This window comes from Dromiciops gliroides, chromosome 1 (genome assembly GCF_019393635.1).
Source record: "Dromiciops gliroides isolate mDroGli1 chromosome 1, mDroGli1.pri, whole genome shotgun sequence".
Classification (NCBI taxonomy): Eukaryota; Metazoa; Chordata; class Mammalia; order Microbiotheria; family Microbiotheriidae; genus Dromiciops; species Dromiciops gliroides.
The window spans coordinates 45,676,614-45,700,074 of NC_057861.1; the positions used below are offsets into that span (position 1 = coordinate 45,676,614).

The window sequence follows — 23,461 nt, forward strand, 5'->3', positions numbered from 1 at the left end:
CCCAAGTCTCGGGCGCGTGAAACATCTCGGAACCCGCGTAAGGTTCGCGGCCATTTTTAACATGGCGCCGCTCCTCCGAGCGAGTTTACAGTGTATGGTGGCCGAGAAGGGGCGGGGACGAAGGTATGAGGTCATCACGGCGCGCCGGGAGCCGTAATTTAAAGGGGCCGCGCTACTGCTGCGGTAATGGAGGGACAGGAGACGGCGGCACCGCGGAGCTAAGCCGGCTGTGGGCCCTGGTGAGTCCGGGGCCCTCGGCGTGTGATCCCAGGGCGGTGTCCGTGATAGCGAGAGGACTGGGGTGATCCCTGGAGTTCACCCCCCGCGACTCTGTCGCTTGTGATCCCCTCATTTCCAGCCCGCCCTCCCCCCATCCTCATTTTCTCGGGTTCACCGAGTCAATTTAATTCAACCGAAGCATTTATGGGGCGTTTACTGTATGCCCGACGCAGGGGATGCAAAGACCAACAAACAAACCGGGCGCCCCCTCCCGCTAGGCAGGAGCCTCCGTCGTGGGGGGGCACAGGACCCAGCACCACCGAGTTCCGGGTGATTTCCCGAGGGAAGGAGTGTCTGGCGGCGGCCGGAGGAGACCCGGCTCCATGCAGACAGGAAGGGGCCTCCCGGGGAAGGCGGCGCATGAACTTGGCCTTGAAGGGCGGGGATGAATCCCAGCCTTGAGCTCTGGAGGCTCCAAAGTGAGCCCGGGAGGGAGTGTCGGTGCCCGGGTAGGATTCCCCCCCCACACGGCGTGCCTGGCAGGGGCCGAGACACAGGGGAGCCCTCTTGCACCCCCTCAGGTAGCCGGCGTCGGGAGAACGTTCTCCTTGTGTCCAGCCTAACCTGACCCCTCTGCAGCGTCCCCTGGAGCTCTGGGGCCGGGCCAAAGCCGGGTTCTCCTTCCCCAGGAAAGCCCGGTCAGTGCTCGGAGGTCCTGCCAAGCCTTCGCCAGGCCAAACGTCCGCGCTTCAGCCCACCCGGAATTACCTGGCAGCCCCCCGCTGTGCGCCTGCGAACCAGGGAGTAGCATGTGCTCTCAGGGAGCTCGCAGCACCTGGTGCTTGTCCGTATAGAGATAGGTACGGAGGCAGGGGGCTGGGGGTCAGGAACGCCTTCCTGGAGTCTGGGAAGAGGAGGTGATGGAGAGGGGCATGCCGGGCACGAGGGACGGCAAAGGCATGGAGACAGAAAGACGGAGATCCCCTAGTAAAGAACAGAGAGAAGACCAGTTTGACTGGTCCGTGGGAAGCCTGGGGAGCGAGGCTGGGGCCCCGGCTGGTGAAGGGCTTTGAAAGCCCGACAGAAGAGTTTACATCGTATCCTAGGGAGCCATAGGAGCTTGGGAAGTGTTGTGGTCAGATTCTTTGTCAGCCGTGTTGTGTCCCGGATGGATTAAATGATCCTTATACCGACTGAACCTGAGCCACTCTCCATGCTGTTCCCCCCCTTCCAGATACCTCCTGCCTTAACAGCGTCCTTCTGAAAATTGTCCTCAGAACTTCAAGAAATACTTTACTTGTTTGATGGGGCTGTGATTCCCTCAGTGCAGTCTGCCTCTCAATCCAGCCAAAGATCACATTGATTTTCTTGGTGTCTGCGCCACACTGTTGATCCACACTGGCTCATAAGCCACTAAAGCACTCAGATCTTTTTCATCCAAGCTATTATGGGGCCATCCTCTCACTTTGTATTGGAAAAGTTGAATTTTTTTGAGGTATAAGACTTTACATTTGTTCCTATGAAGTTTCATATTATATCTAGCCAGACGTTCTAGTTCATCAAAATTTTGTTTTGAATACCGATTGTTATCTTTTGTATTAGCTGTCCCTCACTTATCCCTTCCAGCCTTGGGTTATTGTCAAATTTTGTAGGCATGCCAACGATGTTTTTATACAAGTCATTGATGAAGCTGAAAATGAAGACTTTGGCACAGCCCCAAAAACAGAATTGTTGATCCACTCTGCTTGGAAACTTCTGCCAAGATATGGAACCATTAATGTCTACTCTTCAGTAAAGGCCTTTCAGCCGGTTCCAGATCCGTTTAATTGTGCTGTCATTTAGCCTATACCTCTCTCTTTTCCCCCCACAAGAACAGCATGACAGTCTTTATGAAATGCTCTGCAAACATTTAGATGAACTATATTTTATAACAGGGCTTCTTAAGCTTTTTCTACTTGCAAACTCTTTTCACCCAAGAAATTTTTACATGACCCCAGATATATAGGTATATAAAATAGATATGCAAATCAAACACATGCCAAATTTTTCTCGACCTTCACGTTCAGTTTCTTGACCCCATGTGGGGTCAAGACTCACAGTTTAAGAAGCTTATCTATAGCATTCCCCTGACCTACCAGTCTAGTAACCCTGTCAAAAATGAAAATACGGTTTGTCTGACTTGAACTGTTCTTGATGAATCCATGCTTGCTCTTTGTGATCACTGCTTTCTTTTCTAGATGTTCACCTTCTTCTAATATATTCTGGAACTTTCCTGTGAATCAGTCAACCTCACAGGCTTACATTTAGGAAACCCTATTCTCTCTCTCTCTCTCCTTCCTAAGTTGAGACATCATCCTTAGCAAGTTCTATGGCATTTCATCTTCCACATTATTTTGACCTGTGATTTAATTGACAAAGGGAACTTCTGGTGAGGAAATTCCTTCTACCAGGTTGGGTTGGCCTGTGCAATTTATAACCTTAGAGAATTGTGTGGAACACTTAGGCATTAAGTGACAGCCACCTTGTGTCAGAGGGAGTATTTGAATCCATGTCGTCATTGTCGTCTTTTTTTTTTTTTTTTTTTGCAGGACAATGAGGGTTAAATGACTTGCCCAGGGTCACACAGCTAGTAAGTGTCAAGTGTCTGAAGCCAGATGTGAACTTAGGTCCTCCTGAATCCAGGGCTGGTGCTTTGTCCACTGTGCCACCTAGCTGCCCCAAACCCATGTCTTTTTGACATGCCTGGGCATTGATCTGTCCCTCCAGTGTCTTTTGAGGGCCCTGGTTAGACAATGGTCTGAAATTACATGGGCCTTTTCATTCAGTACCCAAGGAGACAAAGTTTATCCGGGCTGGGTTCCTTGAAGTCCTCAAAGATAGCTGGGTGTGCTTTTACTTTTCCATGGTTATCTTGGGTCTCAGCTCTCTAATAGCCAGTGTTTGGTCTGTCCCTCTCTCCCACAAAATTGGGGATGAGGCTTTGGTGGCTGTGTGAGCAGAGAAGAAGGTATGAATTTGAGAAAGGTTGTGGAAGTAGAATCAATGAAATGTGGTAACTGAGAAAAAATCTATGATGATGCCAGCTGTGAACCTGGGTGACCTGAGAGATGGTGGTGAATGAGGGGAAGTTTGCAGGTTGGGGCAGATGGAGGTAACAAGTTCTGGTTTGGACATGTTGAGTTTGAGATTTCTACAGATCATCCAGATAGAAATGTCCAGCAGCCAATTGATCCTGTAGGACTGGAGTAGGACAAGTAAGTGATCAGGACAAGATGCATAGATTTGGCATTTGTCTGGTTAAACGTGGTCAAATTGAACCCATGGAAATGGTTGAGGTCACTAACAAATTATATAAAGTATGAAGACAAAATAGGCTAGTACTGTGTGTGTGTGTGTGGGGGGGGGGCGGTAACTACACTTAGGAGGTTTGAACAGGGATTGAAGATCCAGAGCAGGGGTGCTCAGACAGGTAAAAGGATGTTCTAGAAGGGATTTTTGCCTGACTGGATTAGATGACCTCTAGCTGCAGGTCGCTTCAACTCTTCAATTTTTTTGTGGAGAACCAGGAGAGAGATGGATCATGGGAAAAATAAAAGGGGAGAAAATGTCCGGGAATGCTGCCCCTTGGCCCCTCACCCTCCCTTCTCCTCATGGTCTTCCCTTCGCTTCAGCTCTCACAGTCCCTTCTGTCTCTTCAGCATCCCCGCCCCCCCACCATTCTCCTGAATTCTTCTGCTTCTCAGTTCCTCAGCTCCTCAGTCTTCCAGACTCCCAGACCCCATAACCCCTTGTTTCTCTGCTTTGTATTCCTCTAGCTCCCCATTCCGTCCATCTCCTCAGCCCCAAGCCCCCTGACTCCCCTTGGTCTCTTAAGCACCTTTAGTCCCTCCCAACCCTCGCTTAATCCTGGAACTTTCCCAGCCCCTTTCCCAGAATCTGAGAATATCAGAATTAGGTGTCAGCCTCCCAAAGCTCCCTGATCTAACTGGTATCCAAATGAGAATTCCTTCTATGAAAACCCTTGACAGGCGGGCACAGAACTCCTCTTCGGCATGACCTCCAGCGAGGGGGAATCTACTCTTTCCCAAAGCAGGCTGTCCTTTTGGACCACTCCGATGGTTAGTTAGTCGATAACCATTTATTAAATGTCTCTGTACTGGGTTAAGCACTGGAGATTGAGAAAGCAGAAACAGCCCTTGTTCACAAGCAGCTCCCAGTCTAATGGTGGAGGCACTAGGTAAATGGCTCTGTGCTAACAAGATCTAGACAGGGCAAACTAAGCCAGAAGTGATGGGTAGAGTGAAGGTACCAGCATTGAGGACAGTCTGGCATGTCTTGTAAAGTGGCACCTGAAGGAAGCCAGCAGGTGGAGATGAGGAGGGAGAGTATTCTAGGCCTTAGTTGAAACACAAAACCTGCCTCTTGTACTCTTCTTCCCTTTGCTGCTCCCACTAAGGGCAGCTGGGTGGAGCAGTGGATAGAGCACTGGCCCTGGAGTCAGGAGGACCTAAGCTCAGATCTTACCTCAGACACTAGCTGTGTGACCCTGGGCAAGTCACTTAACCCGAAAACATCTGGGGCCATCTCCAGTCATTCAGCTCTATATCTTGCCACTGGATCTAGGTGGCTCTGTAAGAGACAGTGAGGTTGGTGACTTGCATAGCCCTCCCTCACTTAAATCCAATACACTGCCAGTCATGACATCACCCTGATGTCATGGTCCTCTTTGGGAATGAAGGACAAACAACAATCCTCCTGTCCTCCCTTCAAATAGTGAGGATAGCCATCTTGTCCCCCATGATTCCTCTTTCTGGACTGAACATTTATTGTTACTTTAGCTAGTCCTCACATGATGTGCTCTCTTGTCACTGTCCCTGTCACCCTTCTCTTAACCCAGTCTAGCTTATCAATAATCCTTCCTAAAATGTGGTACCTCAACTGAACAAAATACTCCCAGCTTATGACCAATGCAGAGTAGAACAGCATCATCATCCAGGGGACCTGTGTGTCTCCCTCCCTCCCCCGCCCCCAACCCATTGCTGCCCAAGATCAATCCACTTTTTTTTTTTTTTAGTGAGGCAATTGGGGTTAAGTGACTTGCCCAGGGTCACACAGCTAGTCAGTGTTAAGTGTCTGAGGCTGGATTTGAACTCACGTCCTCCTGAATCCAGGGCCGGTGCTCTATCCACTGCGCCACCTAGCTGCCCCATGATCAATCCACTTTTAGCTGCCAAATCTCTGTTGAAGCATTTGGAACTTGTAGTTCAATCCTATTTGCAGACCTTGTTTACAATTCTCTAGCCATGCCTTCCTTCCCCTCCTTTCCTATTCTTGGATATTTGGATTTTTTTCTACCCCTAAGCTCAGGACTTTATTTATCCCTATTAAACTCCTCATTGCCAGATTCTACTCATTGTTCTATCCTAATGAGATCTTTTTTGCATCCTGTCTGTCATTCAGGATGTTAGCCACCCCTTTTAGCTTTGTGTCATCTACCAAATTTTCTAAGCCTGCCTTCCATGCCTTCATCTGCATCACTGATAAAAAAGGTGAATATTGCAGACCTCAGCATGTATCTGTGAGGTACTCTCTGGGAGCTCCCCCTTCCCACTCCAAATTCACAGCAACAAATTGATAATTATCCTTTGGGTCTGGCCATCATGAGATCCAACTCCATATAACTTTTCTCCTGCACTGTTCATCACTCCTTCTTGTCCAAAATAACAGCACAATAGCCTTTGTCGGATGGTTCACTGATAATCAGGTATTTCAACGTGTCCCTTATCCCAGTTTATTATTATATCGCAGTTCATTAACCCTGTCAGAGAAGGAAAGGAGGTTGGTCCAGCTCAACTTGTGGAGGAAGCCAGGCCAGCTCTTAGTGGTTTGTGACTTATTTCCCCTGAATGCTCACAAGTCATCTCTATGATCATTCATTCTAGAGTTTTGCCAAGATTTGAACTCAAACTCAATGGCCTAGTTTGTAGATTCCACCTTCTTCCCTTTACTGGAAGTTGGAATGTTTGTCCAGCACCTGTCCTGTTCTTCATGATCTTTGAGACATCTCGGACCTGGGTTCAGCCACCTCACTCGCTGTTTCCTAGGGTGCATTTCATCAGTGCTTTGCCACTTGGATTTGTCAAGGGCAGATATTCACTGTCCTAACATCTCCATACTAATATTGGCTTTCGCCTCAACCCTTTTATGTTTTCCTTCTATCCTAGAGAGCATTTCCTCTGTTACCTGTAGTCATCGCCCTTTTTGTGGGCCTTAACCTCTGACCTCAAGCCCTCTCTTGATGCTGTTCGTTCAGGACCCAGCTACTCTTCTCAACCTCATCTACCTCCTTGTGTTCCCATCTTCTGCCTTAAAAAAAAATAAAGACAAAAAACTAAGGGGGTCGATGAGTTGGTTCCACATCCGTTTGCCTCAGTTTCCTCTAGATGGGAATCATTTGTGTTTACCTCCTTGAAATATCATCCTCAGTTGCTTCCCATTGTGATCACTTGACTTCCCATGTAACATTTTAGACCTGTTCTTCTCTGGCCTCTTGGAAGTCCCCTCTCCCCAAGTCTAGGTTGCATGATCGACTTTATCCCCTTTTTCCTCTTTAGTCAGAAATTGCCAGATGGAACAGGTCTGTCACTCATTCCCAAAGTTCCTGTCACTTCTCTAGCAACTGGTTCAGCTCATTAGGTCAGTCAGGGCAATTAGGGCGATTTCTCCCATTGATTCCTTTACCCTTTGAAGAGTGAAACGATCATGAGGGCTAGTCCAGAATTCCGCAGCTGCTCTGCTTTGGGCAAACATGTGGATGGTTGAAATCTCCCCCCATCATTACATCATCCCTGTGGCACATCTGTGATGTGTTTCCTGAGTTCTTGGGCAGTGGGATCTCATGACAATATTGCTTTCTGGTCTCTCCTTTGATCTTCACCCAACCATTCTCTACCATGTTTCCCCATTCTGTCTCCTCGATTTCCTCACACTGAGTTCATCTTCCTAAAATAGATCGCTAATCCAACACCCTTTTTTATCTGTTTTTTAATTTTTCTTTTGAATAAGGTATCAGCCAGGTAGCACAGTGGAGAGAATGTGGACTCAGATTCAGGAAGACCTGGCTTTGAATCCTGCCTCAAACACTCCCTAACTATGTGATCCTGGACAAGTCACTTGCCTCCTTTCACTTCAGTTTGCTCATCTGTGAAATGGGAATAATGAGAGCACCTACTTCACAGAGTTGTGAAAAATCATTCCAATAAGTTATCATGTGTAGAGTCCTTTGTAAACCTTACAATGCTATAGAAATGGTAGCTATTTTGACTATTAAATTATGCCCCTTCAAGTAAGCACATTCTGGTGCTCTTCAGAAACATCCCAGTGTTTCTGGTAATCTTCCATTGTCCCCCAGTAATCTCCCAGACTGGGGGCGGGGAAAGGAACGGAACCCTACAAGGATTGAGGGTTGGGTCCAAGCTAGGGCAGAGGCCAGACTTCTTCCCCTGTGGCCTCCTCTTCTCTGGGGGAGGTTTGAGGGAGGGGGCGGGGAAGGGTGTCCTGGTTTTTCTTGTGGCTTTGGTCAGGGTTGGGTGTGGAGCGACTCTTCCAGAGGGTTAGCCTGCTTTTTGGGTAGAGCAGGAGAGGCTCGTTGGGGTTCTGGCACTGGTGGAATTTTCCCCCTATTTCTCTGAAGCTCTAGGAATTTTCCACAGCCCTCCTGGGAGGAAGTGGCTTCTTGCCTCAGCCCTGTCGAAGTCTGGTCCTCTGTCCTTCCGTCCCCCTCTGTGGATGTCTGGAAGGAGCCGTGCTGGGAGCTTGGGGGCAAGGCTTCCCTTTCCTTCCTGTGCTCGCTGAGCCTCCATTGTCCTGTGTTCTAGTTCTAGGGGAGGGAAATGGCTGAGGATCTCAGAGCAGGCCCTTAGCTGCCAGGAATGGGGGAGTTGCTGGAGCAATGGGGGGTAACCTGAATTGCAGCTGAGACGGATGCATGTATGTGCTGGCTGGCATGTTGTTGCCTCTGGTATCTAGGGCTCCCGTGGTGTAGCTCCACCCTCTCCTTACCTGGCTTGGCCTTTGTCCTCACCTTCCCCATCCACACACCCTGGAGCCACTCCTAGAGCTATGTGTCTGGGGTTAGGGCAGCCATGGGGGGCCAGGCCCAGCTTCCACCATCTCACCTGTCCTGTTCCCTGGACTCCCAGGGCTGTACAAGGCCACAGCTGGGCCTCGGAGGCAGCCCCGGAGCCAGCCGCAGACATGGGCCAGAGTGAGTCTGAGCTGCCTCAGCCCCCACCCCAGGTAGGTGGCTTTGTGGACCCCGGGGGTTTGGGGGAGTGAGGGCCAGGTGTTTACCACTCCCTCCTGGCTGTGGGCTGGCTCCTGGGCATGGGAAGAGACTTCTTCCCCCAGGCTCTGCCCCTACTCTGCCTTCCAGGATGCGGCACTCACCGACATGCTCCCCAATATCAAGCTGCTGGTGGAGGACCCGCTGCAGACCAGCCTGGTGAGTCCGGCAGCTCTGAGGGCATCAGTAGGACCCACAACTCCCAGCATGCCTAGCTTTTGGGGTCTGGCTGTGCTGGAGAGAATTTGGAGTCTTGGCTGCCTGAACTCTGGTGCAGGGATCTGTGATCAGATGGACAGAGGTTCAGAGCCAGAAGGGTCTTTAAGGAAATGGGGTCATTAAGGCTGTTGAGCAGCCAGTCAGCTTTCACAGAACTCCCTGGGTGGGGGGGTGACCCTTGGCTAGTGCTGCCACAGGAGTGATGGAGACCCCTGGGTACCCCATGTTCTGTTATTTTATGGGGGATCCAGAGAGGGCAGGGCTGGCTCAAGCCCTCCACAGGCTCGGGGCCTAGCGAGAGAGGAGCCTCACAAGAATGAAGAGAAGCGGCATCGAATGCCGTATGGGGAAGGGAGGTGCTGGAGACCCCTGGGGCTGGTCTGGTCAGGGGCGGCTTTGAGGAGGCGAGACCAGGCAGCACTTGGGGAGGTCCAGGAAGGCACAGGGCACTGTGTGGGGGCAAGTGTAGAGGGAGGCAGGGGAGCGTGCTTGTTGGGCACAGGTCTCTAAGGGGGAGCTGTTTTGTTCTCCCCTCTCTTCCCCCTTCCCTGGACCCTCCTAGTATGAGGGACACTTGGTGTTTCTCCTTGCAGGTGATGGGAATGATGATCGGTGTGGGGGCTGCGGTGCTGCTAATGGCCGGCCTCATCCTGGTGTTTGTCCGGAGGCTGCGTACAAAGAGTGAGGCTTCCTGCCAGGGATCTCTGGGGCCCTTTGTTGTGCTCTTCAGGGGGAAAAAGAGCTGAGGGGCTGGGCATCTGAAGGCCAGAGTACTGAGAGGTGGTCACCGTGGGCCTGTGCTTGTAATTCCCAGAGGTCCAGGCCCAGGAGACTCCGAAGTATCGATTCCGCAAGAGGGACAAGGTCCTTTTCTACGGACGCAAGATCATGCGCAAGGTCTGACCCCTTCACTAGGCATTCACTGGGCCCATCAGCTTCCTGAAGTCTATTCACTGCCCTCTTGTCTGTTTCCCACCCTCCTTCCTTGTTTTCTTTCCCTTACTGCTGGTCTGGCCTTGTGGGAGGGCACATGGACACTTAGGGCCTGCTGACGGACCCCCTCTCTGCTTCAGGTCTCCCAGTCTACCTCCTCCCTGGTGGACACCACTATCTCCACAGCCTCCCGGCCGCGCATGAAGAAGAAACTCAAGATGTTGAATATTGCCAAGAAGTAAGGATTCCCCCTCCCCCCATGAGCCCAGGACTCCCAGAGGAGCGGTGGGGCGGGCCGTCTTGGTCTATCACCCCTCAACACATAATGCTCACACCCCCAGGATCCTTCGAATCCAGAAAGAGACGCCGACCCTGCAGCGGAAGGAGCCTCCCCCTGCTGTGCTGGAGGCCGACCTCACTGAGTTTGATGTGGCCAATTCGCACCTGCCTTCGGAGGTGCTCTACATGCTTAAGAATGTTCGGTGAGTGGGGGGCAGGAGGGCAAGGAGGCAGGCCCAGACGTGGGGTCTGCTCTGCTGGGTCGGGCTCAGATGTGGTGTCTGCTCTAGCGCCCCCTTCCCCTCCGCAGGGTGCTGGGCCACTTTGAGAAGCCCCTGTTCCTGGAGCTGTGTCGCCACATGGTGTTCCAGCGGCTGAGCCAGGGCGACTACGTGTTCCGGCCGGGCCAACCAGACGCCAGCATCTACGTGGTCCAGGACGGGCAGCTGGAGCTCTGCCTCCCGGGCCCTGTGAGCAGGGCTGGCGGGGGGCGGGGATGGGGGGGAGGCGTGGGCAGCTGCGGTTCTAGGCTCGGGTGCCAGCTGTCGGGCTCCACGAGTCCGCGTCAGTGGTTAGGTGTTGGGTTTGGAGGCTAGCCGCTCCCTTTTCCAGGATGGGAAGGAGTGTGTGGTGAAGGAGGTCTTCCCCGGGGACAGCGTCAACAGCCTGCTCAGCATCTTGGACGTCATCACGGTGAGCGCCGGCACCCTGAGGGTAAGGAAGCCAGCCTGGTGGCCGGGCCTGGCACCCTGACTCTGTTATCTCCCCACACAGGGGCACCAGCGGCCGTACAGGACAGTCTCCGCCCGGGCTGCCCGCGACTCCACAGTGTTGCGACTGCCTGTGGAAGCCTTCTCTGCTGTCTTTGCAAAGTACCCCGAGAGCCTCGTGCGAGTTGTGCAGGTTGGTTCCCTCCCTCCCCGAGCTGATACCTCACCACCCCTGGGCCCCTTATCTGGTCCCTCCCCAGTATTGGGACCTGGGCTGAGCCTGCAGGCCCCGACCCTGCTTCTGCTGTTACTTTTAGATCATCATGGTGCGTCTGCAGCGAGTGACCTTCTTGGCCCTTCACAATTACCTGGGCCTGACCAATGAGCTCTTCAGTCACGTGAGTGCCGAGGGGATGGGGGGAGGTGGCAGGGCTGTTTCTGAAAGGATCATCTCTCCATACGCTCACCTGCTCTGTCCAGGAGATGCAGCCTCTGCGCCTGTTCCCAAGCCCGGGCCTCCCAACCCGAACCAGCCCTGTGAGGGGTCCCAAGCGTGTCATCAGTGCCTCCACTGCTGAAGAACCACGGGATCCTCTGGCCCGGCCCCAGGACCCTACAGGAGCCCCCCTTCCAGGCCCCCCAGGTTCCTTTTCAAACACCCCTAGCCTGAACTCCTGATGGGCCCTCATCGTAGCCTCCTGTCCCCTCCATGGCCATTCTGATTGGATTTCTGATTCCCTTTCCCCCACCAATGACAATGGCTGGGGGTCAATGGCAGCCTGTGTCTCAAGTTGGAAGGAGTTTGTGGTGGTACCCTGTACCTTCACCTGGCTCTTCTAGAACCCTCCACCTGTCCTGGCCTCTACTCCCTTAGTCCCCCAGACCTAGCTGCAGATATGGTGGGCTTGGAAAGGAGGGGCCGTCAGGGTTGATGGTACCTCCTCTCCTCTCCAGGGGACCCCGTGAAGCCCCCGGCCTCTCTGGAACCCCCTGCTGCCCCCCTGCTGAGTCGGTGCATCTCCATGCCTGTGGACATCTCTGGTAAGGGTCAAGGAAGAGGGAAAGATCTGGAGGGGAATGGAGGGCTGACCCTGAGGCCTCCCTTCTTTCCATCCCTTTCCAGGGCTGCAGCGGGGCCCACGCTCCGACTTTGACATGGCCTATGAGCGGGGCCGAATTTCGGTGTCCCTCCAGGAGGAGGGCTCAGGGAGCCCAGTATCCAGCACGCCCCGGGTGAGGCCCTCCCCCGTGCTCGCTCCGATCCCCAAGCCCACCTGAGGCTTCAGACCCTTGGCCAGCAGCTTGGTCCCAGCAGTGTTCTCTGGGCTGTGACCGAGAGTGTGAGGCTGCACATGTGGAATGTTGGGGGGCGGGGGGAGACCGAACTGGGGGCTCCCTGACTTCCTGGTTCTACCCAGTCGATGTCTCAGGAGCCCCGGGAACAGCCGGCGGGAGCCTGTGAGTACAGCTATTGTGAGGACGAGTCAGCCGGGGGTGACTGCCCCTTCGGGCCCTACCAAGGCCGGCAGACCAGCAGCATCATCGAGGCGGCCAAGCGGGAGTTGGTGAAACTGATGAAGATAGAGGTAGGTGGGGAGAGGGGAAGAGGCAAGGACGTTTGAAGGAAGGCCGTGGGGTCCCACCCTGAGAACTGTCTTGTCCTTCCCTGTTCCCAGGACCCCACGCTGCTGAACAGCCGAGTGCTGCTGCATCACGCCAAGGCTGGCACGGTCATCGCCCGCCAGGGGGACCAGGTGAGCCCTCACCTGTCCTGCCTCTCCTTTCCTCCTGTCTGTCTCTTAGTGATTTCTGTAGCATCTCCTCAAGCCCAGATACCTGGGCCAAGATTATATGTCTCCCTGCCACCCCCCTTCCACTTCAGCCACGAGCCCATCTTCATAGCAGTTCCCATGCATCATTGGGAGATGATGAGTCCTGTTCCCTTGCCCCGTGCCCCTGCTCTGGCCCTGGTGCTGTCCCGGTCTTTGTCTCCAGCTCTGGTCTTGGCTCTGGCCTTGGCACTGGGCAGCCCCCACCAGGACCAGGACATTGTCCATTACCCAGGACCCAGCAGCTTGGTTATGGGGCAGAGGGGCGGGGGAACTACCCCCAGGCACTGACAAGTCCTTACCAATTCTTGTTGGGAAAGAAGAGAAAAGCAGAACAAAGAGAGCAGAAAGAGGGAGAATGGTGGATGAGAACTCTTGGGATGAGGGAGGAAAGGCCCGAGTTCTTCCTGCTGTGCCGTGCCCCGCCCCCCTACCCCCCCACCCCAAGCTGGGCTCAGGTAGCTGGTCAGTGTGAGTGCGCACTCCAGTGGCAAGGACGGGCCTGCCATCCACATGCACCCTCTGGGCTTGGCTGGTTGTCCATGGCTGTGGGAGGGTGGAGCAGAGGGAGAGGGAGGCTCTGCTTTGTGTCCTTGCTCCAGAGCAGGGCTCTGGCAGTCGCAGAATGATGTTCTGAAGCACAAAAGTAAAGTGTGTGGGATTACACAGGAAACCAAATGTGCTGAAATAGAGTTCTCAGAGTACTGACAAAACTCCGGTTCAGACTCCAGGGAGGATTCACTATCCAGATCCCTTGATCTCCCATGGATGGTGGGGAAGCTGGGGGATGCTGAATTGTCCATGTCTTATGCTGTGAGCTCCATGCTTCCTCTTCTGACCATCCTTTATACAATTCCTCCTGCACGGTTCTTCAGTAATGTTCTGCACCCTGTGTGTGCTCAGCAGGCCCCTTCATTCTCTTTGTCCTTGGGGTGACCCACAACTTTCATTCTTCAGAGGTTGGTATTCATTTCATGACTTAGTTGTCAGGCATCATCAGAAGAATACTGATGTTAAAAGATGGGTCTTGATTTCAGAAAGAAGTTGGAAGCCTCTTTAAACACTAAACGACTTCCATCTGCTTCTCTTCAGGGCCCAGCTGCATAACTGTCTAAGATCTAGCCACTGCTGGGCCTGCTCTCTGGGCTGTCCAGCCACTGTCTTTCCTAGTCTCAACAGTAGCCATTCTCTATCGGGGCTTTCTCGTGTGAAGAGTTAGGCTCAGTTCTTTCTTCTGAGGAAGACACAGGGCTTGATGCAGTCAGCACGAGGACTTCTGCAGACGAGAGTTCTGGGTGCAGGTCACAAAACCGATGCTGCAGCTACATAGAGGAAGGACTGACGGGGCAATCGCTATATGGCTGCCTGAACAGTCTTTTTCTCCTAAAAGCAAAACTGTCGATCGATTCCTAAATTGTCTCACTGCTGCATTCATAGGAAGTAGTGATGGGGGGTGGGGTATTGTCCTGGTTTTCATCTTGCCACAGCAGCTAGGGTTGGTGAAGTGACAGCAACCTTAGGAAACAGTGACCCTGACATTTTAGAGTTCATATTAGATGGGGGGAGTGTAGGATATAGTCTTACATGGCCCCTGAAATCCGACAAATGGGTTTCAGAAAGGTCAGAGGAAAGAGAGGCCTCATCCCAGGGTCTGAAGCTCTAAAAGCAAAGTCTGCCTACAAGGGATGGGAGCCTCTTAAGAATGAAATTCTGATGACCCATCATGAATTATCCTGCTGGGAAAGAAAAGGGAGAGAAGAGCATCTCAAGGGAGCAGTGTGATTTTTCTGAGAGCTTCCTGATGAGGGTTGATTTTAAAATAAAGCAAGTGAGGGCATATAACCAAGACCAGAGAGGCCTTGGAAAGGGGATCCCATCAGAAGAGTGAACTCAGGCTTTCAGTGAATGGAGGGCTTGTTTGGATGCCAAAAGGGCAGGAAAATACAAGGAAGGAGAGAGAAGCTCCTTGCAGAGGGTGGCCAGGGCAACCATAATGGCTGGGGAATGGACAGAACTTCTCATCCGCTCTTTTACTTCAATCTTCCCTATTCAGGAAGATGATCTTCTAACTGGACAGCACAGGAATACATGAGGAAGGGCAGATGAAAGCCCCAGAGATGACTGAGTTTTGGAGGCACCAGCTTGATGCCTGCACAGCAGTTCTTGGGAGTAGTTGTAAATCTCTCCAGGAAGACGAGAGTCTCATGAGCTTGCTCTGGGACTACTGCCCTGCAGTCTTTTTTGTAGTCAAGGGAAATGCATCTTCTCTCCCTTCCCACTAAAAAAGAAAGAAAAACAAAACCCTTGGAACCAATAAGCACACATTGTTCAAAATGTATGTCTTGTTCTACACCTTGAGTCTGTGTGCTTTTGGGGAGCGCAGTGACACATTGTATTGTGGGTCCTCTGGAAACACAGTGGGTCATTGCACCAGAGTCCTTAAGTCCTCCAGAGTTGTTTGGCTTCGTGGTATTGTTATTGTATCAATTGTTCTGGTTCTGCTCCTTTCACCCTGCATCGGTTCGTGCAGGTTCTCTCTGAGCATTCCAGCTGTGAAATTGCTGGGCTCTGGGGCAGCTAGGTGGCACAGTGGATAGAGAACCAGCCCTGGATCCAGGAGGACCTGAGTTCAAATTTGGCCTCAGACACTTGACACTTACTAGCTGTGTGACCCTGGGCAAGTCACTTAACCCCAATTGCCTCATCCCCCCCCCCCAAAAAAAAAAAGAAATTGCTGGGCTCTTGTTCTCTCGTAACTTTCCTCAGGCTGACGTAGGGGCTTGGGTGAGAATCCCCAAGGCTGGAGAAACTTCTGCTGGTCTAGGCTCCATCTCCCTACGTCCCGTGGGGCAGTAGTGGTGAGAACATGACACATTGTGCCGCGCTTGCACCCTTTTGCTATTTGCTCTCTGCATGACTGAAAGTCTGTTTTGTAGACAGTGATTGCAGAGTGGTTTTGGCTTTAGCTACATGGATGTGGACTCACTTCATCAGGATGAGTTGACTTGGGCATTTCCTCCTGTTAGGCACATCCTTAGGGGAGCTTCCAGAGACTACTGGCCAATGAGCTTGGATCTCCAGGAATAATTCTAAGACGAGTAATTAAACTGGTGGGTCGTGATCACTTAGAAAGGGAAATAATGATCTCTGGGAGTCACCATGGGTTCATCTAGAGCTGGTTGTGCCACACTAACCTCATTTCCCTTTTCGGGCAGGGTTACTGGACTGGTTGAGCAGGGGGATTGTTGGCATCATTCATGTATTTGTGTTATAGCAGGAGGTTTTTAATAGTTTCCCTTGATATACTTGTGCATTAAATGGGTAGTTATGACTAGGGAGAATGTTCAAAGGTTGTTGAATTACTGGACCAAAAGAATGTTAATTAATAGATCAGTGCCAGTCTGGAGGGAAGTCCCTATTAGTGGCCATAGGACTCTCTTGTAGGCCCTTGGAACATTTTTATTGGGGACTCAGATGAAGGCTTAGACGGCATGCTTAATAGATTTGTGAGGGATTAAAAGTTGGTAGGGATCTAGGTATAATGTATATAACGCTAGACTTGGAGCCAGGAAGTCCTGAGTTCAGATCATGTTTCTGACACTCTCTGTGTAACCCTGGGAGAATTACAGCCTTCTCCTCAGCCTCTTTGTCTACAGAATGAGGATACTGTTACCTAGAATGCCCCTGTCACAGGTGGTTTTCAGCTTCATGAGATAAAGGGCATGTAAAGTACTTTTAAAACTTGAAACTTCTACATCAATGTATTGTATTATTTTATTAGACGATATGATTGAGAGCTAAGATGATAGACCAGATTATGGACCAGAGTCTAACTGGGTGAAGTTGAATTTGTTGTTGAGTCGTGCCCAACTTTTGGTGATCCCATGGACCATAGCATGCCTGGCCCTTCTATCCTTGGCTGTCTCTCAAAGTCTGTCCAAGCTCATGTCTGTTGCCTCTGTGACACTATCTATTCATCTCATTCTCTGCTGTCCCCTTCTACTTTGTATTTTTTCTTTTCTCTCTCTTTTTTTTTTTTTTGCAGGGCAATGAGGGTTAAGTGACTTGCCCAGGGTCACACAGCTAGTAAGTGTCAAGTGTCTGAGGCTGGATTTGAACTCAGGTCCTCCTGAATCCAGGGCTGGTGCTTTATCCACTGCGCCACCTAGCTGCCCTTCCCCTTCTACTTTGGTTTTTCTTTTTTTTCTTTTCTTTTTTTTTTTTTAAGTGAGGCAATTGGGGTTAAGTGACTTGGCCAGGGTCACGCAGCTAGTATTAAGTGTCTGAGGCTGGATTTGAACTCAGGTACTCCTGACTCCAGGGCCGGTGCTCTATCTCCTGTGCCACCTAGCTGCCCCTCACCTTCTACTTTGAGTAAGAATTAATGTCATGTCTTTCTATTTGGTCAAAAAAGTTCCATTTTGCCTAGTCAACTGTCTAAATGTAGGACAGGAAAGACTCTCTTGGTGCCTTTGTGTGAAAAATACCTAGGACTTTTATTTTGTTTTATTCTTGACCTAAGACTTTTAGTAAACTGTTCCATGGCAGCTAAAATGCTAATGTGGTTTTAGACTGCATTTATGCAGGAGTCTGGGGTCTAAAACAAGGGTGGTGATAGTCTCACTGAGCTCTGCCCTGCTCAGATTATCACTGGAGCATTGAATTACATTCTGGGAACCACATTTTAGCAAAGGCATTGATGAGCTGGGCAGTGAGGATGTGGGAAAGGGATCCAAAGCCTTTATGTAGGGGTGAGAAGACTCAATTGGATTTGAAGACTATAGCTGTTTGCTCATATCTAAAGGGGTTCTGTGTAGAAAAATTAAATTTGTTCTGTATCACTTGGGACCAATGGGTAGAAGTTACAGGAAGGCAGATTTCTGCTATATATCTATATCTATCTATCTATCTATCTATCTTTATCTGTTTTTGTTTTTTTGTTTTGTTTGTGCAAAAACTTTTTCATTTTATATAATAAAAATTATCTATTTTACATTTTGTAATGTTCTTTATATATTCGTTGGTCCTAAAGTCTTCCCCTATCCATAAATCTGACAGATAAACTATTCCATGCTCTCTCTCTCTCTTTTTTTTTTTTTTTTGTTGGGCATTTGCAGTTAAGTGACTTGCCCAGGGTCACACAGCTAGTAAGTGTTAAATGTCTTAGTTCAGATTTGAACTCAGGTCCTCCTGAATCCAGGGCTGGTGTTCTATCCACTGTGCCACCTAGCTGCCCTCCATGTTCTCTTAATTTGCTTAAGGTATCATCCTTTATGTGACCTAATCTTGGTATATGGTGTGAGATGTTGGTCTATACCTAGTTGCAGGACCTTGGGTTCTAGTGAGCTCCTTGTTTGGCCCTCTTGGTGTTCAGACGAGTGGGTGTCTGGTTGCTCTCTCTCTTCTACCAGAAAGAATTGATAGGGGGCAGCTAGGTGGCGCAGTGGATAGAGCACCGGCCCTGGAGTCAGGAGGACCTGAGTTCAAATCCGGCCTCAGACACTTAACACTTACTAGCTGTGTGACCCTGGGCAAGTCACTTAACCCCAATTGCCTCACCAAAAAATAAAAAAGAATTGATAGGAGGAGCCCACTGTTGTCGTTGGTCCCCCCGCCCCCCCTCTTGCCCAAACAGCCTTGTTGAGGCCACAGAGGCCCTCAACATAAGCTGTGGGGACACATGCAATCAGCAGAGTGAATGGCATCAAGTGTCCAAGCATGGAATTCTGCTTTCCCTCTGAGTGCATTTTCAATCTGGCCTCTCTGGCTGTTCAGGCCCCTCCTGCTTGTGCCCCCATCCTGACCTCCCCTTAGCCTCTCATCAGCTCTCTCCCTGGTCATGGCCTACTCCTGTCAGTCCCCATCTCTGGCCCTTAGTGAGAAACCCCAGGCTGTTTGGGCCTGGGTCTTCCTACTGGTTTTAGCCCTGTTGGCATTCACTAGGCATCTGTCTTCACCTTAGGATCATTCAGTGTAAGACTTATAGGGCATGCGAGAGGTTCTCTAATTCATTCCCTTCATTTTACAAGATGTTGAAACTGAGGCCTGGAGAGGCTGAAGAGTTCATCCAAGGTCAAATAGGCAGCAAGTGGTTGAAATAGGATTCAAACCTAGGCCCTTTAGCTTCAGACCTAACACACTTTCCACTCTTCTGGGAGAGTGACAGATTCCACCATGGAATGGGCTCTAGTGTTCTCTGGCCTCCTTGGTTTTAGGCTGCCTTGACTGACTTTGAAGGAGACTTTGTCACCTCTCACTGGACTTCCTCCAGGAACTAGGTGTCATAGGGGCCTGGAGTCAGGAAAATCTGAATTCAAATCCTGCTTCATTTACAAGTTTTGTGACTCTGGGCAAGTCATCCAACCCCTCAGCCTCAGTTTTCCCATTTTTAAAGCATAATAATACTTTACAATGTTGTGTGGTTCAGATGAAGTTATAGACGTAAAGTGTTTTTGTAAACATAAGTGCTAGTTATTCTTATTTTTTGGTAATAAACATTTTTATTTCTAGTTTGGGGTTCCAATTTTTATCCCTCTTTCCCTCCCTCCCCACACCCCTCCCTGAGGCGGCAAACAGTCAGATATGGGTTATACATGTATGATTATGTAAAACATTACCATATTTGTCATTTTGTACAAGAAAACGTGCTTAAAAGAGAAAAATGAGAGAAGGTGGAAAATCGCCTGCTTCAGTCTGTTCCATCAATATCAATTCTTTCTTTGGAGGTGGATAGTTTGCTTCATCATTAGTCCTTTGGGATTGTCTTGGATCATTGTATTGCTTAGAGTAGTTAGGTCATTCACAGTTCTCCATCCAACAGTATTGCTGTCTCTGTGTACAGTGTTCTCTTGGTTCTGCTCACTTCACTATACATCATTTCATCCATGTCCTTCCAGGCCTTTCTGAAGTCATCCTGCTGGTCATTTCTTATAGCACAGTAACATTCCATCACAATCTTATGCCACAGCTTGTTTAGCCATTCCCCAGTGGATGGGCATTCATTTAATTTCCAATTCTTATCCACCACAAAAAGAGTGCTAGTTATTATGATTTAATATTATGATTATTTCTAACCTCAGCAAAACCTATGCTGTACACTACCTGTTTTCTTTCTGCTGTAAACATAGTTCCCTTTTATGTCCCGGTTCTTCTTTCTGGGCCTTTTAAAAAAATTATTCTCAGGGCAGCTAGGTGGCGCAGTGGATAGAGCACCGGCCCTGGAGTCAGGAGGACCAGAGTTCAAATCTGGCCTCAGACACTTTACACTTACTAGCTGTGTGACCCTGGGCAAGTCACTTAACCCTAATTGCCTCGCCAAAAATAAAAAAAATAAAAAATAAAAAAAATGACTTTATTAAAAAAAAATTATTCTTGCTCATTTTTCAGCTTTTAGGACTCATTGCCTTCTTCCTTCTCACTTCTTGTTCTGTGAGCAGGACCCAGACCCAGCTTCAAGTGGCCCCACCAAGAGGATGCCACCTTATATCCTACCAGGAGATCTGGTTTACTTCTAGCTTTTCATCCAGTCTTGTCTCCACTCCAAAAAGATGGACCCTTCTTTCCATCCTAGACTTGATATCTCCCTCGTTCCCATCTTGTCCTATCAGCCTGTGTTCTGTTCTGTGGGAACTTTGATGGATTTGACTAGGTCTGAAGAGCAACAATTTAGAGTTGGGAGGAACATACGAGATCATCCAGTCTAACCATCTCATTTTACAAATGAGGAAACAAAGACCCAGAAAGGTGAAGAAACTTGTTCTACCAGGACTGGGATTTGGGCCCAGGCCCCTCGACTTCAGACCCACATAGCCTGTTTGTTGCCTCTCAGGTCCCTGGACCCTTCTTTGTGGCCAAGGCCATGTGGCCACATCCCCATTCCCAAGTGTTTAGGTCGGTGGGCCCTTTAGCTTCAGCTGGAGGAGGGCCTTTCAGAGTCATGTGGAAGCTGCCCCCAACAATGGAGGCATCTTTCCAACCTTGTACTCCTTCTCCCTCTCCCTCCCGGCCCTGCCCCTAGGATGCGAGCCTGCACTTTGTGCTCTGGGGCTGTTTGCACGTGTACCAGCGCATGATTGACAAGGCGGAGGACGTGTGTCTGTTTGTAGCCCAGCCTGGAGAGCTGGTGGGTCAGTTGGCCGTGCTGACAGGGGAGCCACTCATCTTCACCCTGCGGGCACAGCGGGACTGCACTTTCCTGCGTATTTCCAAGTCAGGCTTCTATGAGTACGTATGGACACCCGGGCTGGCCAGGCAGGGCTGGGGGGAGTCTTGGGGGAGGGGAGGATGGACCAGCGAGGTCTCCATGCTGCCCTGTTTCCTCTTCCCATGCCAGGATCATGCGGGAGCAGCCAAGTGTGGTCCTGAGTGCTGCCCACACTGTGGCTGCCCGCATGTCCCCATTTGTACGCCAGATGGACTTTGCAATTGACTGGACAGCCGTGGAGGCTGGACGTGCCCTCTATAGGTAATGGCACTGAAACCCTAGAACCTTCAACTAGATTTCCCCCTGCCCTGTGACCCACTTCCCCATCCACATTCCCTCTAACCAGAGGCCCCAAACCTTGGAATCCTTCGACTTGGATCCCCTAGTTTCCAGTTCTAGGCCATTCATTCACCCAACTTTCCCTAAAGGTCCCTGTGATTGGTGGTCCTTTCTGTGTCCCTCTCCCTTTCCCTCCACCCCTTCATGGATCCCTGGCAGCCCCACCCTGGTTATGTCATTGAAGTTCTCTGGGGAAGAACCAGCCACTTTCTAATCTCCGCGCCACCCCCCCCCCACCCCGTGTCCCTATCTTCCAGACAGGGTGACCGCTCAGACTGCACCTACATTGTTCTCAATGGCCGCCTGCGCTCCGTCATCCAGAGGGGCAGTGGCAAGAAGGAGTTGGTTGGGGAATATGGCCGTGGGGATCTTATCGGGGTGGTGAGCTCCCTGTCCAGGACCAGCCCTGCCCAATCCCACTGTCCCTGGATATGTCCCCTGTCTCCCATCCTGAATCCCCACCCCATCTCCAGGCTTCCTCCAGCTTTAACTTCCCAGCTTAGCTTTCTGCTTCTGGCACCCTAACCCCCTTGCCAATGCTTGGCCCTGTCTATAGAGCTCTGCCCATGGACCCTCCACCCTGCTGCCCAGTGGGGAGCATGGTGCTCACTCCCCTGTCTTGGTTGGACTTAGGTGGAGGCACTGACCCGACAGCCCCGGGCCACAACAGTGCATGCCGTGCGGGACACAGAACTTGCCAAATTGCCTGAGGGGACCCTGAGCCACATTAAAAGGAGGTACCCACAGGTATAGAAGCTGTGGAGAGGGGTCCAGGGGTGGGGAATGGGGATTACAGGGATCCCTCAGAGTGGAGGATGGGGCCTCTGGGGTCTTAGTTGTGAGGTTCCAACTCCTTCTCAGGTGATCTGGGCTCTGGGCCCCTCTTAGGGACCCAGCATCCTCTAGCGAGATGCTCCAGGTCAGAATGGATGCGGGTTGGAGGGTTCTCTTTGCTAATGTGACCGACTTGCTACACTCACAGGTTGTGACGCGGCTGATCCACCTGCTGAGCCAGAAGATCCTTGGGAATCTACAGCAGCTGCCGGGACCCTTCCCAGGTAAGAGGTGAAGCTGGGGTGCCCTGGGGGCAGGCTAGGGATGAGGTTCTGCTCATGTGAATACCAGAAACCCTTCTTAGCCTCCACCTGGCCAGTTTCCTCCTCCTTCTGTCCTTCAGTCCTGGGTCAGACAGTCATGAGGCCTAGTCCCCCTTCTCTCGCCTCCCTGGAGGCGCTTGCTTCTCCTTCCTCTGCCGCAGGCCCATTGCTCTGGGGGTGTCATCTCCCTGCTCCATCTTGGCTCTCTTCCTTCCTTCCCTGGAGCCGATGCTGGTTGACAAAAAAGAAAAGTTACGATGACACAAGATTCCTTCCCAAGACCACTCTCACAGCTCTTCAATTGTCAAGGAACACGGCCCCAGCAGCACCCACTTCCCCAGCTCTCAGAGGCTGCGCCACCCAGCCTCACTCTTTCCTCCTCTTCCATCCTTCCTTTTGCTTCTCGCCTCGCAGGGAGATTGAGGATCTCCCCAGGGGCTGTCAGTAGCCTTTGAGAATTCAGAGACCTCAAAGTCACAGAATTACAGAACTGTGGATGCCATCCGGTCCAGCCCATCCTTAACCACAGACATCACCTACCAGACTGGCTATAAATGGTCATCCTACCTTGCCTTTAAGACTTCTATTGAGGGGGAAACTCCTGCTGCTCTGATTAGTAGGGAAAAAAAAGGCCGGGGGGCGAGGTGGTACAGTGGATAGAGCACTCACTGGGAATCAGGAAGATTCATCTTGAGTTCAAATCTGGCCTCAGATGCTTACTAGCTGTGTGACCCTGGGCAAGTCACTTCACCCTGTTTGCCTCAGTTTCCTCATCTGTAAAATGAGCTGGAGAAGGAAATGATAAACCACTCCAGTATCTCTGCCAAGAAAACCCCAAATAGGGTCCAGAAGAGTCAGACATGCCTGAAACAACTGATCAAGTAATACAGTCTCCCAGGAAAGCCCAGGCTTAGGTTTATGAAAGAAGCACATGTCTTCTCCACCAAGGGTGGCTCTTTCTATATTTAAACTTAAAAAAAAAAAAATATATATATATATATATGTATATATATATATATATATATATATACACATTTGATTTTTCCCCCCAATCATGTTTAAAAAAATTTTAAACATTTTTTAAAAAAAGCTCTGAGTTCCCTCCCCTTTCCTTTCCCTGATATGGTAAGCAATCAGATATAGGTTATACATATGCAATCATGTAAAACATTTCCATATTAGTAAAAAAAAAAACGAATGAAAGAGTCTGTATTCAGAAAATATCAGTTCTTTCTTTGGAGGTAGATAGTATGCTTCATCATTAATCCTTTGGGATTGTCTTAGATCAT

The 23,461-nt window shown here is 50.5% G+C and overlaps 1 protein-coding gene across 1 annotated transcript in view; it reads left to right on the forward strand.

The window, feature by feature from the left end:
* The first annotated feature begins 110 nt into the window (after nucleotides 1-110).
* Nucleotides 111-23,461, forward strand: part of PNPLA6 (patatin like phospholipase domain containing 6) — a 42,192-nt gene continuing 18,841 nt past the window's right edge. Inside the window, 22 exon segments of the mRNA XM_043979106.1 lie at nucleotides 111-239; nucleotides 805-1,079; nucleotides 8,421-8,517; nucleotides 8,654-8,722; nucleotides 9,376-9,463; nucleotides 9,597-9,679; nucleotides 9,856-9,953; nucleotides 10,057-10,197; nucleotides 10,305-10,464; nucleotides 10,607-10,687; nucleotides 10,769-10,897; nucleotides 11,022-11,102; nucleotides 11,185-11,347; nucleotides 11,659-11,745; nucleotides 11,828-11,937; nucleotides 12,123-12,290; nucleotides 12,381-12,458; nucleotides 20,551-20,756; nucleotides 20,866-20,997; nucleotides 21,333-21,456; nucleotides 21,709-21,822; nucleotides 22,058-22,133. Coding sequence (XP_043835041.1) covers nucleotides 126-239; nucleotides 805-1,079; nucleotides 8,421-8,517; nucleotides 8,654-8,722; nucleotides 9,376-9,463; nucleotides 9,597-9,679; nucleotides 9,856-9,953; nucleotides 10,057-10,197; nucleotides 10,305-10,464; nucleotides 10,607-10,687; nucleotides 10,769-10,897; nucleotides 11,022-11,102; nucleotides 11,185-11,347; nucleotides 11,659-11,745; nucleotides 11,828-11,937; nucleotides 12,123-12,290; nucleotides 12,381-12,458; nucleotides 20,551-20,756; nucleotides 20,866-20,997; nucleotides 21,333-21,456; nucleotides 21,709-21,822; nucleotides 22,058-22,133 — 2,674 coding nt within the window. The 5' untranslated portion in view covers nucleotides 111-125.